General features: G+C 35.2%; 1 protein-coding gene across 1 annotated transcript in view; it reads left to right on the forward strand.

Moving 5' to 3' along the window:
• Positions 1-2,155: 2,155 nt before the first annotated feature.
• suclg2 (succinate-CoA ligase GDP-forming subunit beta) overlaps positions 2,156-23,866 on the forward strand; it is a 96,475-nt gene continuing 74,764 nt past the window's right edge. The window contains exon 1 of the mRNA XM_073825508.1: positions 2,156-2,273. Within this exon, the coding sequence (XP_073681609.1) occupies positions 2,156-2,273 (118 nt within the window). The remainder of the gene's footprint in view (positions 2,274-23,866) is intronic.

The raw sequence follows: 23,866 nt of genomic DNA on the forward strand, positions 1-23,866 counted from the left end.
CTATTTAAAATAACTGCTTTCTAATTTAATATATTTTAAAATATAATTTATTCCTGAGATCAATGCAGTCTACAGTGTCTACCAGTGTCACTTGATCCTTCAGAAATCATTCTAATATGCTGATTTGGTATTCAAGAAACAAATTGTCTTCTTATTTTTATTAATATTTAAAACAGTTGTTATTTTTTTCAGGATTATAAGATTAATAGAAATATCCAAAGATCTGCATTTATCTGAGAAACCTGAAAAAAAAAGAGCTGTTTTCAACATAACAATAATAATAAATGTCTTTTGAGCAGCAAATCAGAATATTAGAATGATTTTTGAAGGACTATGTGACTGGAGTAATGATGTTAAAAATTCAACTTTGAATTCACAAGACTAAATTATATTTTAAAATATATTCAGATAGTAGAAGTTATTTTAAAAAGTAAAAAAATATTTCAAAATATAACTGTTTCTGCTGTACTTTGGATCAAATAAATGCAGGCTTGGTGAGCAGAAAACAATAAAAATCTTTTGACTGGTAGTGTACATCATGAAGCTGTATAACAAAATAGAAAAAGGCAATAGTGGCACTTCTGCCATTGCAAAATGTCAATATGTGCTGATCTGCATGTTTTGGTTTGAATGTTACGAAGGGGCAGAGGCTTGTTTATGTGACCGTAGTGTGAAAATAAAAATGAGGGAAGGAGAGAGACGCTCTAGGAGGGGTTCATCATCTTCTCTGAATAGGTTTCTGCTGACACACATCAGTTTGAAGCAAATGTCTCTCTGTCATAATCACAGCTTTTTATGATCATTTTGCCCTTCCTGCCCTTTCATATTGTCAGAGAGTAATGAGTGCTTTTAGAAAGAGAAAACTGTGTGTATACACTGTGTGTATGTGCGAGAGAGAATCAAACCTCCTCCCTTTGATCAACGCTAAAGAAACACACCACGAAGTTTGGGGACTTGATATGCAGCTGATACAACCCAGCCTGTCAAACATCCATCCACAAGATGATCCTGCTTTTGTGTTGATCTTCTTTATCTATTGTATTGTTTGAAAGATGATTAGTGCTGACATGATGAAATCATTCACACACACACACACACACACACACACACACACACACACACACACACACACACACACACACACACACTGGTTTACATGTTTTATGGGGACATTCCATAGGCGTAATGGTTTTTATACTGTACAAACCGTACTTTCTATCGCCCTAACCCTACCCTACACCTAAACCTAGCCCTCACAGGAGATTGTGCAAACTTTTACTTCCTCAAAAAAACTCATTGTGCATGATTTATAAGCCTGTTTCCTCATGGGGACCTGAGAAATGTCCCCACAAGGTCAAAATTTACTGGTATTCCTATCCTTGTGGGGACATTTGGTCCCCACAACGTGATGAATACCAGTACACACACACACACACACACACACACACACACACACACACACACACACATATACATATACATTATATATATATATATATATATATATATATATATATATACGTATATAATTTAGTTTTACTATTTGTTCTATTTATTATTACTGCCATATATATATAATATATATATATATATATATATATATATATATATATATATATATATGGCAATAATAATAAATAGAACAAATAGGAACACTAAGACAAACACATTTTTTGTATCATTGACAGTTTTTATAGGCTTTTACAGAAGGGGATGTATTTTATTATAATTATACATTTAACAAATGTATATAACATTCTATTATTCAACTGCATATTCTATTCAAATGCACTTTTTATATTATTTGTGTAAATGATCATATTTATGTAATCATCTACATTTACGTAATTATTTGCACGTTTTAAGAATGTATACAAAGCATATAAGAATGTATACAAGAAAAGTGTAAGAATACCATTTAAGAATACCATCATTTAATTTTCAGTGTACATTTCAGACATTTGTGCGCAAATGAACTTTTGTCCTACCGCCTAGGGAGGTAAATGAGATAATGCCGCGGTGTAAAATAGTCCAATCCTGTTCTTTGGTTGACTCAGGTTTGTGAAGCCCAGTAATTCAACACTGCAAGTCAGCCCACGTTCACTATCACTCTTCACACACGTGTCAGCGCTGCAGGACTTACTTCCGGTTCAACATGGCGGCATCCATGGCATGTCAGGCGGCAGTGAGAGGACTCCGAGCAGCAAGCACTAAACAACTGCTTGTGAGCCGAAACCAGGTAACAGATCTTAGATCTGTACGTTTATCCTCCAGTGAGTGATGTGACCTGCAGAAGAACGTAATATTGCGTGACGCAGCTGCTGTCTGTCTGTTTACAGCGCCTGATAATAAGAGTTATTCTGCATATAGTTGTGAATATATGTACAAATACTTATTTAACCTGGCATTTAACTAGCGATTGGAACAGAACAGAATAAAATAACACATAAACGGTCATCTAGCTCTGTGCTGCTTTGGAGAATTGTTTATTTACTGTTCAAGTTGTTTTATTACTTAACTTTTAAACGTAAACAAGGTGTTTAGTAACTGACGTCAGCATATAAATATGTTTATAAAACACAGTACATGATCTGCAATACAGTCGAATTATTTAGATTCTTTACAATTAATTTGGACAATATTCTATTCAGTAAATTCTGTTCTGATGCTCCTGTTCTAAAGATTCTGTTTTGAAAAGTATAATTCCGTTCTAGAAATAATACTCTTAAATATCTTTGTTCTAAAGATTCTAACCAAGATGTAGAGTCTCATAAGATAATAATACAGTACATCAGCTTGTGTATTCTGCTTTATATAATTCCTGCAATACTGATTCCTAAAGGTGATACTTTTTAATATCATTTGAGTGTTTCTGAGTCTTTTTTGCTCTTTTTTTCATAAGGCTTCACTAGAAATGATTGTTTCACCTTCAGGTTTGTCCTCTATTCATTCAGCCAGTGAGCAATAGGCCAGAATCACGTCCATCTATATCAGCCTTTGACCCGTCCGTGATGAAACTTTTTTTTTTTTCTGCTGAGCTGGCCAACAGCGATTTGCTGTCAGTCTACGGCAAAGGTTTAAAGGTCATTTTTAATATTTATCTTAGGCATACACAGATTTCCCTGCTGTCATAATTCTTGTGTTTTCTGCAATATGGGTATTTTTGTCCGATTGTCTTGTGTTCCTCTTTTGGTCTTGCGACATGGGATTTTTAATGTTTCTTTATTTTGAGTGTCATTTGACTTGTGTACTGAAAGATTTCTGTGCATAAATGGAACGTAAACCAGGACAACAGGATGAAGTAGATCAACAGTGCAGTTTCAATGGAAATTCAGTCATATGCTATATTTTGACATTATAGAACAAAACTCAAAAGAAAGTTTCAAGTAGGTCATTGAATAGATCTGAGCTGCGCCTTCCATTCTGTTTTAATCCTGACTGATATCCCTAAATAGTTCAGTGGCTGTTGGCACATAAAACAAATGTGTTGGTTGTCAGAGGACAGAGGCTGGCCTTTTTTTAAAGGAACAGCTCACCCAAAAATTAAAACTTGCTAGAACTTACCAACCTTAGTCCATTCAAATAGAAGTGAGTTTGTTTCTTCATCAAATATAAAACATCACATTTGGATGTGGATTATTGTGATGTTTTTATCAGCTGTTTGGACTCTCATTCTGATGGCACCCATTTACTGCAGAGGATTCGTTGGTGAGCAAGTGATGTTAGGTTAAATTTCTACATCTCTGATTAAGAAACAAACATATCTACATCTTGGCTTAGTATTTATTTAAGAATGGCTGTTTCAAAACTACACTGGAATTTTTGGAAGCCCTTTCCCGCAACTGAATAAAAATAAAGGTTATTACGATTGATTTTTCTTTTTTTTTTTTACACAAAAATTGCACGATTTTTTTTTATCTCACAATTCTGTTTTTCTCAGAATTGCATGCTACAAACTTGCAATTCTGACTTTTTCTCAGAATTGTGATATACAGTCGCAGTTCTCTCAGAATTGCATGATATAAATTCTAACTTTTTTTCTTGCAAATGCAAGTTTATATCTTGCAATTTTGACTTTTTAAATCAGAATTGTGAGATGAACTCAATTGCGAGTTATAAAGTCATATTTTGAGGGGAAAAAAGATGTGTTCTCAGAATTATGAGTTTATATCACACAATTCTGACTTAAAAACTCGCAAACAGATATAAACTCACAATTCTGTTCTTACAGTTTATGTCTCACAGTTGTCACTTTTTTTCTCGCAATTGTGACTTTTTACTCAGAATTGCGAGTTTATATCTTGCAGTTGTCATTTTTTTGCTCTGAATTGCGAGTTTATATCTCGAAATTGTGACTTTTTTTTTCTCAGAATTGCAAATTTATATCTCGCAATTGTAACTTTTTTTTCTTAGAATTGCAAGTTCATATCTTGCAGTTGTGACTTTTTGCCCAGAATTGCGAGTTTATATCGCGCAATGGTCACTTTTTTTCTCAAAATTGCGAGTTTACATCTTGCAATTGCGACTTTTTGCTCAGAATTGGGAGTTTATATCTAGCAATTGTCTTCTTTTTTTTCCGAAACATGAGTTTATATCTTGTGATTGTGACTTTTTTTCTCAGAATTGCAAATTTATATCTTGCAATTTACTTTTTTCTTAGAATTGTGAGTTTATATCTGCGTGTTTGTGAGTTATTAGGTGAGACTTCTCAATTCTGAGAACACATCAGTCTTTTTTCCCGTCAAAATATGACTTTATAACTCGCAACTGAGTTTATCTCACAATTCTGAACAAAGAAAGTCAAAATTGCGAGATATAAACTCGCATTTGCCAGAAAAAAGTCAGAATTGAGTTTATATCATGCAGTTCTGAGAGAATTGAGAGTTTATATCAGTTTGTAGCACTCAATTCTGAGAAAAACAGAATTGTGAGATAAAAAATAAATAAAAATCGCAATAACCTTTATTTTTTATTCAATTGTGGGAAAGGGCTTCCATAGATTCTAGTGTAGTTTTGAAACAGCCGAAAAGTCGCAATTGCCAGATATAAACTCACAATTCTGAGCAAAAAGTCACATTTGCGAGATATAAGCTAGTATTTCTGAGAGAAAAGTCACAGTTGGAACTGCTAGATCTAAAAGTAAGAAAGAAGTGACAATTTTAGATATACAAAGATATAAAACAATTTTAAGGAAAAAGTAAAAAAGATATAAACTCATAATTCTGAGCAAAAAGTGACAATTGGAAGATATAAATTTGCAATTCTGAGAAAAAAAAGTCACAATTGCGAGATATAAACCAACAATTCTTAGAAAAACAGTGACATTTGAGAGATATAAACTTTCAATTCTGAGAAAAAAGTGACAATTGCGAGATATAAATTTGCAGTTCTGAGAAAAAAAAGTCACAATTGTGAGATATAAACTCACAATTCTGATAAAAAAAATCACAGTTGGAACTGCTAGATCTAAAAGTAAGAAAAAAAATGTCAATTTTAGATATACAAAGATATAAAACAATTTTAAGGAAGAAGTGACAATTGCGAGATATAATCTTGCAATTGTGAGAAAAAACTAATTTCGAGATAAAAATTTCGAGATATAAACTCATAATTCTGAGAAAAAAAGTCACAATTGCGAGATATAAACTAACAATTCTGAGAAAAAAAGTCACAATTGCAAGATATAAACTCAATTCTTTGAAAAAACAGTGACATTTGAGAGATATAAACTTTCAGTTCTGAGCAAAATGGTCACAATTGCAAGATATAGTTTGTTTATAAATATGGATCCAGCATGGCAGCAGACGCGAAGTTATCTTTCGATGCAGCCTTAGATAGTTACACACAAGGCCGTTTCTCAATACCAAGTACGCATAGTTCGGACTTGGAAGTTTGACTTGGGAGTATGAACTCCCGAGGACGTGAGGATGCAAGTCCTGCAATTCTGCAAATGGAACAGCAGTGTACTTGATAACGTCAGTCAGCTCGCCTTTTCTACTCCGGTTATCTTCACTGCTTCGCTGTATGTATTTACAATAAGACAAAATATGATATCAACCACCTCTGCCTCTTTTCGTTTTCATTTAAACATATTAATAGCTGCAAAAACGTAGTTCAGGGAATGTACAACATTACAGTGAAACAAAATATTTTATATCAAACAGCATTGCCTCTTTTCCGTTTCATTTAACGTTAAACATATTAATAGCGACAAAAATGTGTTTCATGCAACGCGGTACAAAACAATAATTACAATAAAAGGAAGTGATATCAAACACCACTGCCTCTTTGTTTTGTTCAAAATATAAACCACAACTCTCTTTTCGTACTCATTTAAAAAATAATAAAACATATTAATATGTGATTTAAGCCAGTGTTTCTCAACTCCAGTCCTCGGGACCCACTGCTCTGCACATTTTGTATGTCTTCCTCATTTAAGGCACCTGATTTTGATCATCAGCTCATTAGTAGAAAGATTCATGAACTGAACTGAGTGTGTCAGACTCAGAAACATACAAAATGTGCAGAGCAGTGGGTCCCGAGGACTGGAGTTGAGAAACACTGATTTAAGCTATATGTGCACTGTGTATAAAACATCTTTACTCTATGTATAATAAAATGAAACATGACAAGCACAACTTTTTTTGTTAAATGTCAGTTTTAATGAACAATATTAGCCATTATATAAGTATAAAGTATAAGAGACTTATGTAATCAGAAATAAAGACAAAAGCAGACAATTCGGTCAAATGCATACTAAAAAGTCAGCGTTGAATTACGATTGATACATAATTTATGAAGCATAACTTTGCATAACTCTTCGTCTTCTTCCTTATTTCGAATTACTGTCGCTCTACGTACGTCGTCTGGTATAATTGAAACGATTGGCTATGAGCTACGCACAGGCGCATTTGATAGACATTCGTAGCGCCCAATAAACGGCTCTGGGCATTCGTAAACCACGCCTCAAATACGAGAAAATGAACATGTGGTTCCCAGACCACGAATCATGACGTTGTCATGACGTGGTTTGGCGTTAACCAGGCTAAGATATAAAATCAATTCTGAGAATAAAGTCGCAATTGCGAGAGATAAATTTGCAATTCTGAGAAAAAAAGTCACAATTGCGAGATATAAACTCACAATTGTGAGAAAAAAAGTGACAACTGAGAGATATAAACTCAATTCTGAGAAAAAAGTCGCAATTGCGAGATAGAAATTCTCAATTCTGAGAAAAAAGTCACAACTGTGAGATACAAACTTTCAATTCTGAGAAAAAAAGTGACAATTGAGAGATATAAACTCAATTCTGAGAAAAAAAGTCGCAATTGAGAGATAGAAATTCACAATTCTGAGAAAAAAGTCACAATTGTGAGATACAAACTTTCAATTCTGAGAAAAAAGTGACAATTGAGAGATATAAACTCAATTCTGAGAAAAAAAGTCACAATTGTGAGATACAAATTCTCAATTATGAGAAAAAAGCTGCAATTGCGAGATAGAAATTTGCAATTCTGAGCAAAAAGTCGCAATTGCGAGATATAAACCTTCAATTCTCAGCAAAAAGTTGCAATTGCAAAAGTCAGAATTGCACATTTACGTCTCGCAATTTGTAACTTGCAAGTGCAAGTTTATATTATGCAATTCTGAGAAAAACGTCAGAATTGTGAGAAAGTTGCAATTGCCTTTCTTATTTTTTATTCAGTGACCGAAACAGGCTTTCAAAAGCATCAGTGTAATAACCATGCACAAATATATTTTCCCTGTAAAGACCTATTTTATTGGTCCCTAGAAAGGGTTTAGTTTATCCAAACTTTCATAAATTATAAGGTGTGTAGTAATGCGTTCATACTAAAATATCGCCCATCTACAGGCACCTGATAATAACAGCAACCAGAATTTAACAGCAAAATACTGTTTACATATTATTGGCTTCTCAATAAACCCCTTTTGAATACCACAGATGTCATGCCTGCTTCCTTCAGACATCAATATTGTCTTAAAACAATTTTATTCTGAAATTACTTCACACAATGGCGCAGCCTCTCATAAATCTTTACGCCGGCTTGTACACAAAACAAGGACTTTAAACTTTGGACGTTCTGGCTAAAAAACATCTTTTCACTGACTTTAGTACGCCCACCTAGTTGAAGCACTGACTGACCTGATTTTGCGTCGTGATTCAGTCGATTTATTGATTCGGCTCCCAGAATGCAGCATTGATGTCATCATGAAAGTCTGCTTTTCAGTTGGAATTTATTTTTAATTAAATGACTAAATCATTAAATACACTCGGTTTCTAACTTTTTTTGACCTTATTATTATAAATGTTATCCCTGAGCCGGAGTTTCAAAGTTATATAGAGAGCTTCTGTGCTGGAAAATGACATTGGATCAACACCAATTTACTGTATAAGGCATCACTTCATTACTTCGTGCAGTCCACTCTGCTGCCATAAGATGTGGTTTAGTAGTGCATGCAGAGTGCTTAGCTAGCATATATTTTCATTTCTGTCGTATAATGAGATGCAACCTGCTGCAACAGGGCACAAGCCTCATCCATCTGAGAAAGGGCCTGCTCTAATGAGAAAGTACATACTGCCAAGTGCAGTTATATTATTTTTATTGAAATGACTTATTTAAGTCTTGTTTGGTATCGGAGAGAAGTGACATCTTTATGGTAATAGATCTTTAATGTATAGGTTTATCTCAGCTGTTTGTAAAGATGATAAGGACTTCCGGATAGTATGTGTGAAGGTCAGGAGTAATTCAAAAAAGCAAGCACTAATGTCAAGATGTGAAACAGACACTAATAAGATGCAGATTACAGCAGCTTTTTCAATTTTTCTCTCAGTTTGGACTTCTCATGTTTGGATCTAATCCATGTTTCACCAGCTCCTTAGGAGTCTGGCTGTCAGCCAGTTCCTGACGACGATCAATGAGCTGTTTTTATTAATCAGTGACTGCATACTTTGATGTTTGCACTAGTGCTGGGTAGGAAAAAAAAAAAAAAAAAAATTCCGATTAATTGTGATCTTCACTTTAACAATTACAGTCAAGCCCCAAATTATTCATACCCCTGGCAAATTCTGACTTAAAGTTACTTTTATTCTACCAAGTTTGTATTGTGCACAAAAATATTTTTCAGCTTTTATTTACATTTGAACAAAAAGTGGCATGTCCAAAATGATTCATACCCCAATAATCAATAGAAAAGCCTTTATTGGCTATTACAGCAATCAGAGGCTTTCTATAATTGCTGACCAGCTTTTTGCATGTCTCCACTGCTATTTTTGCCCATTCATCTTTAGCGATGAGCTCCAACTCTTTCAGGTTGGAGGGTCTCCTTGCCATCACCCTGATCTTTAGCTCACTCCACAATTTTGTTTTTACATAAAGCATTAAATAAACATGAGTGAAAATCTGAAGACATTTTATTTCAACTGTAGAAATACGTCAGTATACACAATTTTAAAGTATAAGTCCACCAAAGTTAATCTATACTCTCCTCTCTGATTTGTTTGCTGGACAAAATGGCTTATTCTGCATTATGATTGGTCAGATCTCCTGTCAATCGAATTCTTTGCAAAGGATCAATTGAATGTGGTTCTAAAAGAAAATGAATGTATGCTGTAAAATGGTTACAAGAAAACACATCTCACGATTGAGGTTTCCTTGCAGATGGCACACAGTAACAAACAGTGTAGCTAGTAGGGCTGCTCGATTATAGCAAAAATCTTAATCATGATTATTTTGGTCAATATTGTAATCACGATTATTTAACACGATTATGCTTGGTTCCAAAACTTTATATTAGTGATGAATTTAAACATAGCAATACAACAGAAAAAAGAATGCTTTTTTTGGGGAAAAAAATAAAAATAAATACTGACTACGTTTTTGCATGTCTAAAGTGGTCTAACAGCCTACTATAGGAATTAAATGTAATTAATTAAATGTAAGATAAAACCGCGTCTTCATTGTAAGAATTAAACATGCTTTGTTTCTTATTAAAATTACAAAAGTCCATCATTCAAGAGCAATAAGTGAATTTTCCCTTTGTATTTTATGTTTTTTTTTTAATATTAGGCACGGAGAACGGCAGAAGGAATATTATTTGTTGCCGCTTTAAGAGCCACACGGATCCAATATACTGTTACACAAGTATTTTCAGTCTCAGCTGTTTATGACAACTGAGTAAGGGTTTACATGAATAATCACCAAGCACCTCATTTCAACATGTATTTGGCTGTTTAGGTGCACAACTTGAGCTAAAAGATAGTTTTACATGGCTGTGTTCTGCTCCGTCTCTGAGTCTGCATACACAGAACAGAGCAAGTTCTTTTTCCTGCTTGATGAAGCTCTTAATTTTGAACTCTCAAAGTGCATTAGATAGAAGATTTTAACTTTATTTAACTTTAATGTACAACATTTTAACCCCCCCCCCCCCAAGTCCTCATTTGTCTGTTTTTTTTAAAAGTATCGCAATAGTATCGTATCTTGGATTACGTATTGTAGTATTATCGTATTGTGAGATTTTGATAGCGTTACATCCTTACTAGATTATATAGCAATATTTTACTATATTATATTAAATTGAACAATGTAATACTACTTTTATTTAATAATTACATTTTCATACCTTTCATATTGTACCATATTTGAAGGTTCCCGATATAATTAATGAGAGAGTTCACCCAAAAAGGAAAATTCTGTCATTAATTACTCACCCCCATGTCTTTCCAAACCCCTAAAATCTTTGTTCATCTTATGAACACAAATTAAAGCAGAAGTTCACATCCAGAACAAAAATTTACAGATCGCTTACTCACCTCCTTTACTCATCCAAGATGTTCATGTCTTTGTTTCTTCAGTCGTGAAGAAATAGTTTTTGAGGAAAACATTTCAGGATTTTTCTCCACATAGTGGACTTCTATGGTGCCCTGAGTTTGAACTTCCAAAATGCAGTTTAAATGTGATTTCTAACGATCCCATCCAATGAAGAAGGGTCTTATGTAGCGAAACGATCAGTAATTTCAAAAAAAAAAAAAAAAAGATACACCTATATACTTTCTAACCTCAAACGCTCATCTTGTCTTGATTTTGAAGTTGAGGGAGAAAATGAGATAGAGTTCAGGCAGAGCAAAACAAGCATTTGAGGTTAAAAAGTATATAAATTGAAATTTAAAAAATAAATAAATAACTGATCACTAGATAAAACCCTCCTTTCTTGGCTGGGACCGGTTGAATATCCTTACTACATTTCTGGGTCTTGAATGTGTCAGTTGCATTGCTGTCTATGCAGGGTCAGAAAGCTCTTGGATAAAAAATATATAAATTTGTATTAGGGATGTGCAATATGTACAAAATAATCATATTGCGATTTTTTTGAACGAATATTGCGATTGCGATTTTATTTGCGATTTTTTTTTTTTCAAACAAGCTACATACATACATTCTAAATGTATTCAGTGCACAAGAAGTGCATAACAAAACATTTCACAATGAAATAACATAGTATTAAGTTTAATAAACAAAACAGTAGTAAAATTGTCTTTAAAACAGACAACATAAAATAAATTAGCCATGTTACTTTTTTCCCCCGGTACTTTAGCCTACTTTGTGTAATAACGCAAACATTCATTTCAGTGGAAAAATAAGTCCAAAACTATCTATTTTAACATTTTGAGGGCTCTACAATCTTTTGCCTTTTTTTTTTTTTTTCCCCTGATAATCAAAAAGCATAAACATTTATTTATTTTTAATCAAATGAAAAATAAACCCTTTTAATTTTTGGCAAACAAACAGAAGTTTACTGTTAAAATCAATCATGGAAGAAAAATTATATTCAGTTTAAAACGTTTAAATAATAATTAAGTGGTTAATCTTGTTGTAATATAATTTTTTTTATCATATGTATTGTTTTATGTAAATTATTTAAATAGGAATATATAAAAACCTACATTATACTGTACATATGTAATACAAGACTAATATTGTTCTGCTTCATGTTAAACCGTGCTTTTATTTTGACAGGTTGCCGTGAAGTTTCTGTGTGTACAGATATGATGCTAGTTTTCTCAAATGAAACGGTAAAAGTGAAACTCACAGCAGTTTTGGAGATTGAGTGTATCTGTTCATGTGAGATGCAAATGCCAAAAATTAGCGGGAGCGTCACGTGTGCTTCAGTATGCGTGTAGTAAAGAAAGAAATATGCATCTCCGCCATTCAAACATACAGAGGCAAACGGAACATGCAGGATTCATATTAAAATGGTCTTTTTGCATTTCAGTTTTCACAGACACTAGTCCATATCGCATTTTGAATTAAGTGACAGACCAACTTTTGATTTATTAATTCAAAAATCGACGAATTCCGTGGCATTCCGCGCTATAGTAGATTCCGTTTTTATGAATGGAGTCCGCGATCCAGTCCGTGTTTTCGCGGAGGAGACATTGTAAACGCGCGACCATGAAGAGACAGAAATGAAATGCTTTGTAAATAAGATAAATAACATAATGCAATTTAGTTTCTTTAATAAAAGAACTATGTATAGACCTGGGGCCTCATGTACAAAGACTTGCGTTGAATTCATACTAAAACATAGCGTACGGACAAAGCTGTAAATGTGCGTACGCAGTAAAAAAATCAGATGTATGAAACACTGCGTACGCGGAATTCCACGCATATCTCTTTGTACATCTGAATTAACGTGAAATTGAGCGCACATGCACGAGCGCAAAACCCCTCCCTGCCTCCTCCCCCGTATTAATATGGTAATGACTCCACTTTGGCAAAACCAAACGAAAAAGCAAGCAAGAGAAACTTAACAGAATGTGATTTGAAGGTGCTACTCACCTGTAGACCGGAGAAAAACTGTTATTTGCAAGTTTGTAAAAAAAAAAAAAAATGGGAGAGTTTAGCTGACGCGGTTAACGCAGTGGGGTTTGAACATCGCACTGTGAACGAATTAAAAAAGAAGTGGTCCGATGTAAATGTGCAGGTGGAGAACAGCGGCGACTTAGCCTACGTTTCAGCGCATCAGTCAGAGTCATAGAGCGCAAGCAGATGAACATCGTTGTCTTGTAACAGTAAAATATCTTGTTTGAATAAGTGCAACGTTGTCTTTATGAAATAAACAATAGTAGGCCTATGTCTATAAAGGTTCATATAATGCCTCACCACACGGTGTGATGTTGACATAATGTGATTTAGTTTGACACAAAGCAACCGAGTGATCCTTGTCAGCTAGGTAAAATAATTCATAAGAAATTTCTATTTTGATTTTATGGTTATCTGCTGAATTTGCTGATGCTTGTAAATTACATGATGTAATTTATTAACATTTCATCATTATAGCCTATATAGCCATTGAGAGGGACATCCCAGTGGATCGCAGTGTTGTTTGAATTAGTTTACATAAGATATATATATATAAGGGGGGGGGGGGGGTTCAGTTTCAGCACATGCCCCTCAAAAGGTCTGTGCACGGCTCTGGTGCCACCGGCATTTCAGCTGCCCAATCGCCCGCTCTACAAGTGCGAGAATGGGCATCATTGTATCTGCGCTCTTGGTCAGTTTGTGGGTTGTTGAGGGGGGTTAACAGCCACGTCTTTAATGGATAACCGCGGTCTCCTGATATGCAGTTAAATAATTACGCTCAATAAAATAAAATAAAGTACAACTTAGCTGTTTCCGATTCACGTATCCAAATTGTTCTTCAGATGGCGCCTTTATAGCAATGTCCGTGCAGTCGATCGCTTGCGCTTACATTAGGATAACCGGTGATCGCTGCAAATTGCGCTTTGTTTGGCTGGTCAACTGCATGGTATGGAAATCTTATATACCTGCTAGACATGCGGATGATCCCGTCCCATACAGCTGGCATTGCACGGCTCAAAGACGACTGGCTTAACCCCGAGCGATCTGCCAGTTCCCTTTGGAAAGAACAATTTGCCAGGAAACCAAGCGTTATCAGCACCTGTAAGGGAACGGGTAATGCGTGGCTCCTCGCTGTCTCCAAATTTGGACCCAACTCAGCAAAGAGCTCCGAGAGGATAGCTCTTGGAAATCTGAAACAGTTTATAAGCCAGTCATCATCGTGGGCCAGAAAATCACTGTGATCCCTAAAAACGCGTTCCCTTCGGATTTGGCCATTGACAATGTCCTCCAATAAGGCCAACACTGCCATTGCCATAGACTAAGGGATGTATACATTTGCAAATGCTTTTATATGTTCTAAATCACATAATTGGTAGAAAAATATTGTCTCAATTAACCCATTTTATCAATTATTAATTAATAGCAATGTTTTCCACATGTGTTGGTAAGATACTTTGTAGTGTGCAATTTAAAATAATTGCCTCTAGGAGTCGCCAAGGGAAATAAAACAAACACACGCACAAAAAATACACGTACGCCAGACATGGAGTTGGCGTGGATCAACGCACATTCTCACGTTAATTTCATCGTTAGTAAATCCAAACGTGAGCGTGAAATCTGGCGTACGCAAAGTTTTTGTGCGTACGCAGCGTTGATACATGAGGCCCCTGTTCTATAGGAAAGATCTTGAACTTGACGTTCAAGGGGGCGGGGGTGCCGTTGGGGGGATAGATTAAATCGCAGCCTTATGCGGTTTAGAAATCGCATGTGCTTAAATCGCGATTTTTTTGTGATTGCGATTAATTGCACAGCCCTAATTTGTATTCTGAAGATGAGTGAAGGTCTTATGGGTTTAGAACAATGACTAATGACAGAATTATTCTTCTTGGGTGAAGTGCACCTTTAAATTTCTCTTATTGGTAAACAAACAGACACTGAAATATACCCATATTAACCAAAATCTATTCAGAGTCCATTTGAATTGGTAAAATCTGTATCAATACCCATCCCTTAGTTGCATCAGTCGTCGCAAAGTGCACAGAACTGCACACTAAAGTTTTTTTCTTTCGATTAGAGTGCCTGTGGTTTTACAGAATCAGTTTTTTGTACTTTTAGCACAGAGATAAGAGGCAGTGATTAGCCTGCTGCCAGTCGGCTGTAGTGGAGTTCAGGAGCTGTGACTGGCAGGTAGGTATCACGGCAATTCACTCCCATCTTTTATGACAGCTCGAAAATTAGAGATGGCTTGTCAATGACAATGCCAAAAAAAAGAGAAATGGATTTAAGACAGGTGATGGCCGATAACGGCAACGCCGCCTCAGAAATTCCTGTCTGGACCTAGAGATAATCCCAGAGTTGTTTTCCCCAGCACAACCCTCACCGCGCCACGGCTGCATCTCCAAACTTAAAGGAACATTTGCCGCCGCGTTTGTTCTTTAGGGCGGGAAAAAATCTTTACGCAAAGATTGAAGACGTCAAAGCTAATTCGCCTCATAACGCCGCAGCAGCTTGAAGAGCTCGACTAGAGTGTCGAAACAGGACCAGGGGAGTCTGCTGGATGAGGCTGCGTGCTGAATATTTTAAACGAGGGGTGGGAGGGTGCGACTCCTCTGGTGCAAGAACTTCAAACAGCAGGCGTCTCTCCCATCTGTCCACAGCAAATTTACATTTCCTGGCCGCCAGGGATACAGTAGAGCAAGTTTGCTGTAACCGGATTTGAATATCGCTTCGCCAAGGTTAATAGCCATTTCTGTTGCTCATGAGGGCTGTTTAGGCTTTTTCAATAATTTAGGAAGGCGGCAATCATTTAGAGTTCTGTCGGCAGTCTTTTGAAGGAGAGGTGCCTCTTTTGAATGCTCCCGTGGGACTCGTATTCCGGTCCATTTGGGATAATTCTTCTTTAATGATGATTATGATGAGGTGGTGTTTAGTGTTACAGCAAATTAAAAGTTGTTATACAATCACTGCTTCGGCAATGACAGTTGTGAAAAACTTCTGTCTGCCTAGCTTGATAGTTATTCGGTTGGTTTGGGTTCCCGTGGATGTCCAAAGGCTCTTTTTTAAAGGAGTTGTTCACTTTCAGAATTAAAATTTCCTGGTAATTTACTCATTCTAATGTCCTCCTTTCTTCATTCGCAAGGAAATTAAGTTTTTTTTTGAGGAAAACATTCCAGGATCTTTCTCCATATAGTGGACTTCAACTGGAGTTGAACGTTTAAATTGCAGGTTCAATGCAGCTTTAAAAGGCTCTACATGATCCCAGCTGAGGAATAAAGGTCTTTTCTAGCAAAACAATCGGTCATTTTCCTAAAGGGGTCATCTGATGCAAAACTCACTTTTACATGTTGTTTGAACATGTGTGTTTGTGTACACAACCACCCTACAATGATACAAATCCACCCAGTGGTATTTTTTTTAATCTTTAAAAGTAATATTCCCTTTTTAAAATCAGGTCACTCTCAGATTCTTGTTGGTGTGATGACACACCGACAAAGGCCGCTTCCACGACAAGTTGATTGACATGAGCGCCTCACCTTAGACCCGCCCTAACCGAGCTGAAACAGTCTGACTTCGATCGCCATTGTGTCGACTCAGGTGCAGGGGAAGACAAGAAAGTCTCAGATTGAGCGAATGAGGTGTTCTGTTGTTGGATGTAATAATGAACATAGCAGTCGTCATTTACCCCCAACGTCTGAGCCGCTGAAGACGAGGATTAACGTTAATTTAGTTTTTAAAAGGAAAGCGCCTACATATGTGTCTATGTTCGTGGAATCATTCGTGATGCAGCTTCACCCACAGCAGAAGTGAGTACAAGGGTTTTTATGCATCTTTGCAAATGGCCTTTCTTAATGTGCTAGTTAGCAAGTTTCACAGCTAAACGTGGCTAAAGTACGGCTCATCATCCCACGGCAGAGAGGGGCGGGACAAGCACAGCTCATTAGCATTTAAAGGAACATGCAACAGAATAGCTCGCTTAAAAAAAAGGGCTGATTTTGACTAAATAAAAATATTTTTTACACTACACTGTAAAAAGTTTTCACCAGTTTCAACTTAAAAACTTAAGTTTAGCAGCTGCCTTAAAATTTGAAGTTAAATCAACTTAAGTCATTTCAACTCACAAGTTAAATCAACTCATTTTTATTGTAATAAGTTCAAATGACTTGTAGTTTTGAGCTGATTTAACTTAAAATTTTAAGGCAGCTGCTGAACTTAGGGTTTTAAGTTGAATCTGGTGAAAACCTTTTACAGTGTACCATTGAGAAATTTTAACCAAACTATGTTATAGACTTGTCATTTAAAGGTATAGTTCACTTTCAGAGGAAAACATTTCAGGATTTCTTATAATTTATACATATAATGGACTTCTATGGTCCCCCCGAGTTTGAACTTCCAAAATGCAGTTTAAATGCAGCTTCAAAGGGCTCTAAATGATCCCGGCTAAGGAAGAAGGGTCTTATCTAGCGAAACGATTGGTTTGGATTTACTAAAAACATTTACAACTTATATACTTTTTAATCTCAAATTTTTGTCTTGCCGAGCTAGGCAAGACAAGCATTTGAGGTTAAAAAGTATATAAATTGTCTTTTTTTTTTTCTTTTTTTTTTTTTTTTTTAGAAAATAACCCATCGTTTTACTCGATAAGACCCTTCTTCCTCGGCTGGGATCATTTAGAGCCCTTTGAAACTGCATTTTGGAAGATCAAATTTGGGGGCATCATAGAAGTCCATTATATGGAGAGAAATCCTGAAATGTTTTACTCAAAAAATATAATTTCCTCACGAATGAAGAAAGAAAGACATGAACATCTTTGATGACACGGGAGTGAGTACATTATCTGTGAATTTTTTGTTCTGAAAGTGAACTACTCCTTTAAGACCCTAAAGAATCCTATGAACTTGTGGAAAATGGGCATCCGATGACCCCTTAAAAAAAAATTGTGCACTTTTTAACCACAAATGCTTATTTTACTAGCTTCAATGCGCACGCATTTCGTAATCACGTTGGAAAGGTCACGTGCGAAAAACCCCATCTCATTTTATTTTCTTCATAGCTTCAAAATCGTCCAATGTCATTGTTTTACCTTTTTTTGTAAGGGGCGTTTGACTTTTTTGCAAGTTCGCTTTGTAAACAGTGGCTCAGTACTTCCGCCTATATCACGCGTGACCTTTCCAACATCAGTACTGGTGCAAGACAAGCATTTGTGGTTAAAAAGTATATCAATTTTTAAGATATACTTAAAAATTGATATATTAATTTTTTTTAAGAAAAGGACCGGTATTTTTGCTAGACAAGGCCCTTATTTTCTGGCTGGGATCATATAGAGTCCTTTGAAGCTGCATTGAAACTGCACTTTGGACCGTTGGCCGCCATAGAAGTCCACTATATGGAGAAAAATACTAAAATGCGTTTCTCAAAAACTTCTTTGTAAACTTTCTTTGTGACTGAGGATAGAAAAACATGAACATCTTGGATTACATGGGGGTGAGCAAATTATCATGAATTTTTCATTCTGGAAGTGAACTTCTCCTGGCTAAAAAAAATGGCTAAAGTTCGCTAAATACTAAAATCTCGTTGTTATTACTCAATCTCATCATGTTATTACAAATTTATATCACTTTCTTCTTCCGTTAAACACAAAATGAGAGATTCTCAAACTGTGCTGGTCGCTCTTGTTTATGCATGGCAAGCTTCAAAAAGGTCAGACAAGCACCGTAAAAGTATCATAAAAATATTCTTGGTGTGAAAAACAGACATAAAGTTATGTTGTTATTCTAGGAGACACAGCAACTGGAACATTGAGTGAGTTCAACTTGCAAACCAGATTACTCAGATTCATGAATAATTCAAACAAGTTTTAGTTTACCAAATCAGCAGATGCATTGATTCAGTGCTGCTTTTCCTGTGAATGCGCTGAGGTCTAGAGCGAATTCTAAGATATATCAGTAAATCATTTTAACTTCATCTCGTTTCTGACACAAAAGTGTTTTATGGCACATGATCTTTCAGGAATCATTCTAATATGCTGATTTAGTGCTCAGATATTAGTAGTGGTTCTTCTTTTCATTTTCAGTGTTGATAAAGTTTAATGAATACCATTTATTTGAAACAGAAGAACTCTTTTGTCAAATTGTCGCTTTTGATCAATTTAATGCATTCTTGCTAAATAAAAGTGCTTTTTATATTAGGATCATTAACAAAAAACAGCTAAATCTGTTGAATAAAAATAACATTTATTAATATGTGACCCTAGACCACAACACCAGTCTTAAGTAGCACGGGTATATTTGTTGTAATAGCAAAAAATACATTGTATGGGTCAAAATGATAGATTTTTCTTTTATTCCAAAGATCATTAGGATATTAAGTAAAGATCCATGAAGATATTTTGTATATTTTCTACTGTAAATATATCAAAACTTTTTTTGATTAGTAATTTGCATTGCTAAGAACTTGGACAACTTTAAAGGCGATTTTCAATTTTTTTTTTTGGACCCTCAGTTTCTTAGATTTTCAAATAATTCAGCCAAATTGTCCTATCCTAACAAACTATAAATCAATGGAAAGCTTATTTATTAAATCTTAATTTTGAAAAATTGACCCTTACAGCTGGTTTTGTGGTCCAGGGTCACATATTTTTCTGTCCAATCTTTTGTTTTACTTTTAAGAAAAGTGTGGTTATTTTATTGTACTTATTGTATCTTTCTTTCTTTCTTAAATCTTAATCTTACACTACCATTGAAGGTACAGGGTCTCATGACAAAAACGTACCTCTGGAAACTTTTTCGCAAGACGTGAAATATGTATCAACAAGTACATATTACTGGAGTTTCCAACAGAAATGAACACTACAGGTGGTAAAACAGCGAGCATTTGTAACTTTTTTTGTGTACAATTATGATTACAGCTCCATATGTTTTGCTTAGAATTGGACTTGGGATGTGGAATCCGTGGGTACAAATCCCGTTAAAAACATGACTCACGATGAAAGACAAGCTAAAACGGCTTGCGATTGCGTTTTTATATCACATTCGCTTTTGTACAAACTATTGGGTAGATTTAGGTGTAGAGCAGATGGTACGTTATTTTAAAACGTCACGGAGCATTAGAGTTATAGCCCCTCTCAAAGGACATTTCAAATCAGAACTGCAACATGCAAAACTAGACACATACAAAACTAACATCACACAAAACATACCATATGTACATTTATCTGTTCTGGGGAAAAAAACGAACACTCTTTTAGCACCTTTTAGTGGACATTTTCATAGAATATGTCACGAAATGTACATGACGGTATATATGTCGCGTCATGCAAAAAAGTTCCCAGAGGTACGTTCTCGTCATGCGACCAGGTATCATGGTTTTCACAAAAGATTTTAAGCAGCACAGCTGTTTGATAATGGTAAATTGTTGTAAATCAGCATATTAGAAAGATTTCTGAAGGATAATGTGACACTGAGCCATTTTTATGGAACCTCTGAAAGAGTATGTTCCACAGAAGAAAAAAACAGTGTGGAACAACACTAAAGTGAATTCTCGCATTATGAACGATTCAGTGTCTTCGCCCACTTCCAATTGTCCACTGACTTGACCTCCCTCCTCCAGGCCTCTCTCCTCTGAATGATTTTCCTTTTTAGCTATGCTAATTGCTAAATTTTTATCTGCAGGGAGTTGCCTTCACCTTCAGCCCGTGTCTGTCTTTAGGAGATTAAGGCAAAAGCGTATCCCATGATGCAAATCTCTGCGATCTAAATCCTTTGGCATGCTCTGCTGACTCCCCCTAACTCAGCTCTGCTAACACACACACACGTCACGGCCTAACGGAGATCTCTTGTCAACTTGTCAAAGGCTGCTGCTCATCCAGTGCCCACCTGACCTTGCTGAACGGAAGTCATACATTAAAATCAGACTATGAAAAAGAGCTGAGAGCATTCAGAGGTCACGAATGAACTTTATTTGGCTTTTTTCCCTAGCACGAGCTAATTAAATCATTGCTTCGTTATCTGACATTGTGACTTTGAAGGAATACTGATGTTCTAAATTAAGAAGTTTTACCACTTCTCCTGTAAGCCCGCCATTTTCCTAATTAGCTTGTGTAAATTCTATAACTATGTAAATACACCTTATTAAATCTTTAAAGTATCTTGGATGATGAGCCCTGATTTATCCATGGCACTTTATTAGCTCCATTGTTTTGCTGATTGGGACTATTTTAGTATTGGTATTGTATTGTTCATGATAAATGGCAGCTATCATTTGTGAATAAAGTAAACCAATTAGTTACAATCAGGAATAGGAAAATGTGTTAATTTCATATATCAAAACGCCCCTCAAGGATTCCACAAGTTAATTAAATGTGAGGCCATTTGGAGGTGCTAATTAAGAAGAGTCATTTCAAAGGGTTTAGGGCAGAGCTATGACTAGTAATGAGGATTTTAACCCCTGGAGACTGCTGGCCTGTGACTGTGCTATGAAGGATCCGATACAGTCGACTGGGACGCTCCTTAAACACTGTTTGTCAAAGCATCAGATGCTGATAATTAGGGAAAGAATTAACATATAACAGAGTTGGTCTGGGTGGTTTACTCTGTGACTAGAAATGTGTAACAGGTAGAAACCTCATTATATTTATGATAATATATAACGTTACCTCTACAAATATTACAAAATGTATTGTTTTTTTTTTTTTTTGTTTTTTTTTTAACTGGTGTAACATTTAAAACTTTTGTATATTTGTACGTTTCATTATTCTTCTGAAAGATTTCAACCTGAAATACAAACTTCTTTTCCGTTTTAAAGATTCCGAAGATTAGTCAGCGCTGATAGCCTTGTGGTTAGTGCGCCGACATGTAGCGCGACTGTGCTCACGGTGACCTGAGTTCGAATCCCACCTCGAGGTCTTTTGCCAATTCTCCTCCCCTCTCTCTGTCCATTAAAGGCACAAAAGCCAAAAAATATAACTTTAAAAGATTCTGAAGATTTAAGTATTAGATACTGATAATTAAGGAACAAATTAACATGTAATGCAGAGTAGGTTCATTGCTGTGTGACTAGAAATGTATAACAGGTAGAGATAGAGATTCAAGTAGAGGTAATTTTAACTTTTTATTATATGTGACCCTGGACCACAAAACCAGTCAGAATAGGACAATATTTGGCTAGATGAAGTCCAAATGAAGTTCTTAGCAATGCATATTACTAATCAAAAATTAAGTTTTAATATATTTTTACAGTAGGAAATTGACCAAATATCTTCTTGGAACATTGTCTTTACTTAATATCCTAATGATTTTTGGCTTAAAAGAAAAATTAATAATTTTGACCCATACAATGTATTGCTGGCTATTGCTACAAATACACCCGTGCTACTTGGGAGTGTTTTTTATTTATGTTATGAATAATCTTAAAACTTAAAACAGTTCCTTTCTTTTTTTAAAGTAACAAAATTATCATAAAATAGAATTTGAATTTTTCAGTAAACATAACTGATATTTTTTGTTATATTTTCCAGTGTTATTTTAGGATTATTTATATACTAATTACAGTATTTATACATTTTTTGATTAACCTTTTTATTTTTATATTTGCTTTTATAAGTATAATTTTTTTAATATGTTATTTTTTTTAGTTTTAGATGTAGTATTTTAGGTCTTAAAAGTAATACAATTTAAAGTTCTTAAACTTATTTTAGTAAGCTAGTTATCTTTCTTTTATTTGTATCTTTTTCAATTACAGAATAAATAAATAAAGTTTTATAGTTTTCGTTTTAGTTAGCAACAACATTTATCTGATAATAATGAGATAGTTCACCCAAAAATGAAAATTACCCAATGAAATACTCACCCTCAAGCAGTCCTAGGTGTTTATGACTTTTGTCTTTCAGGTGAATACAATTGAAGTTAAATAATAAAAAAAAATTCCTGGCTCTTCAAGCCTTATAATGGCAGTGAATGGGTGTTGAGAATTTGAAGTCCAATAAAGTGCATCCATCCATCATAAAAAGTTCTCCACGCAGCTCCAGGGGTTAATAAAGCCCTTCTGAAGTGAATTGCTGCATTTGTGTAAGAAAAATATCTATATTTAAAACATAAACCATTACCTTGAGCTTCTTCTAACTATTGTATGTGCATTCACGAGAAAATAGCGTTCCAGCAGATGGCGTAGGACGTAGGTGAAGGCAGATTAGAAGTACAAAAAGAGGATTTGTAAAGTATAATGTTGAAGGATTTCGATATAAGCCAAAAGGAGACTTTTTCTTTGTAAAACTTGGTTCTCACGAGACTAGCATATTCTTACCAGAGCTTACACTATGTCTACGTCCTACGTCATCCACTGGAACGCTGCTCTTTCTTGAACATGCGTACAACAGTTAGCGTAAGCTGTAGGTTATGGTTTATAAGGTTATAAATATGGATATTTTTCTTACACAAATGCATTGCTTTGCTTCAGAAGGCTTTTATCACTCTCCTGGAGCCATGCGGAGCACTTTTTATGATAGATGGACGCAATTTATTGGACTTTAAAATCTCAACAGCCATTGACTGCTATTATAAAGCTTGGAAGAGCCTGGATGTTTTTAAAAGAACTGAAATTACATTCGTCTGAAAAAAGGAAAGTCATATATAGCTAGAATGGCTTGAGGGTGAGTAAATCATGCTGTAATTTTCATTTTTGGGTGAACTTTTTCTTTAACTCATTGTCTCTATATTCTGTTATGCAGGCGTTTCGTTCACCCAGGGAAAAGAGGGTTTGATATATGGTATAGATGTGAATTTACAATAGGTTTTGAATCTACATTATGCAGTGATTATACAAACGATATATGCATTTTTAATTTTTTATGCCGCAGAAATGCATGATAAATGATCTCTCTGGTTTAATGTTTTTTATTATGCACAATGAAACGGCATTGCCCTCCGAAAGACCTCAAGAAAAGCTCTCATAAGCCCGTCCTCAGAAAATCTCCTCGTTTGAGCTCCTAAGCT

The sequence above is a fragment of the Garra rufa genome, chromosome 20, assembly GCF_049309525.1.
Source record: "Garra rufa chromosome 20, GarRuf1.0, whole genome shotgun sequence".
NCBI classification, from domain to species: Eukaryota; Metazoa; Chordata; class Actinopteri; order Cypriniformes; family Cyprinidae; genus Garra; species Garra rufa.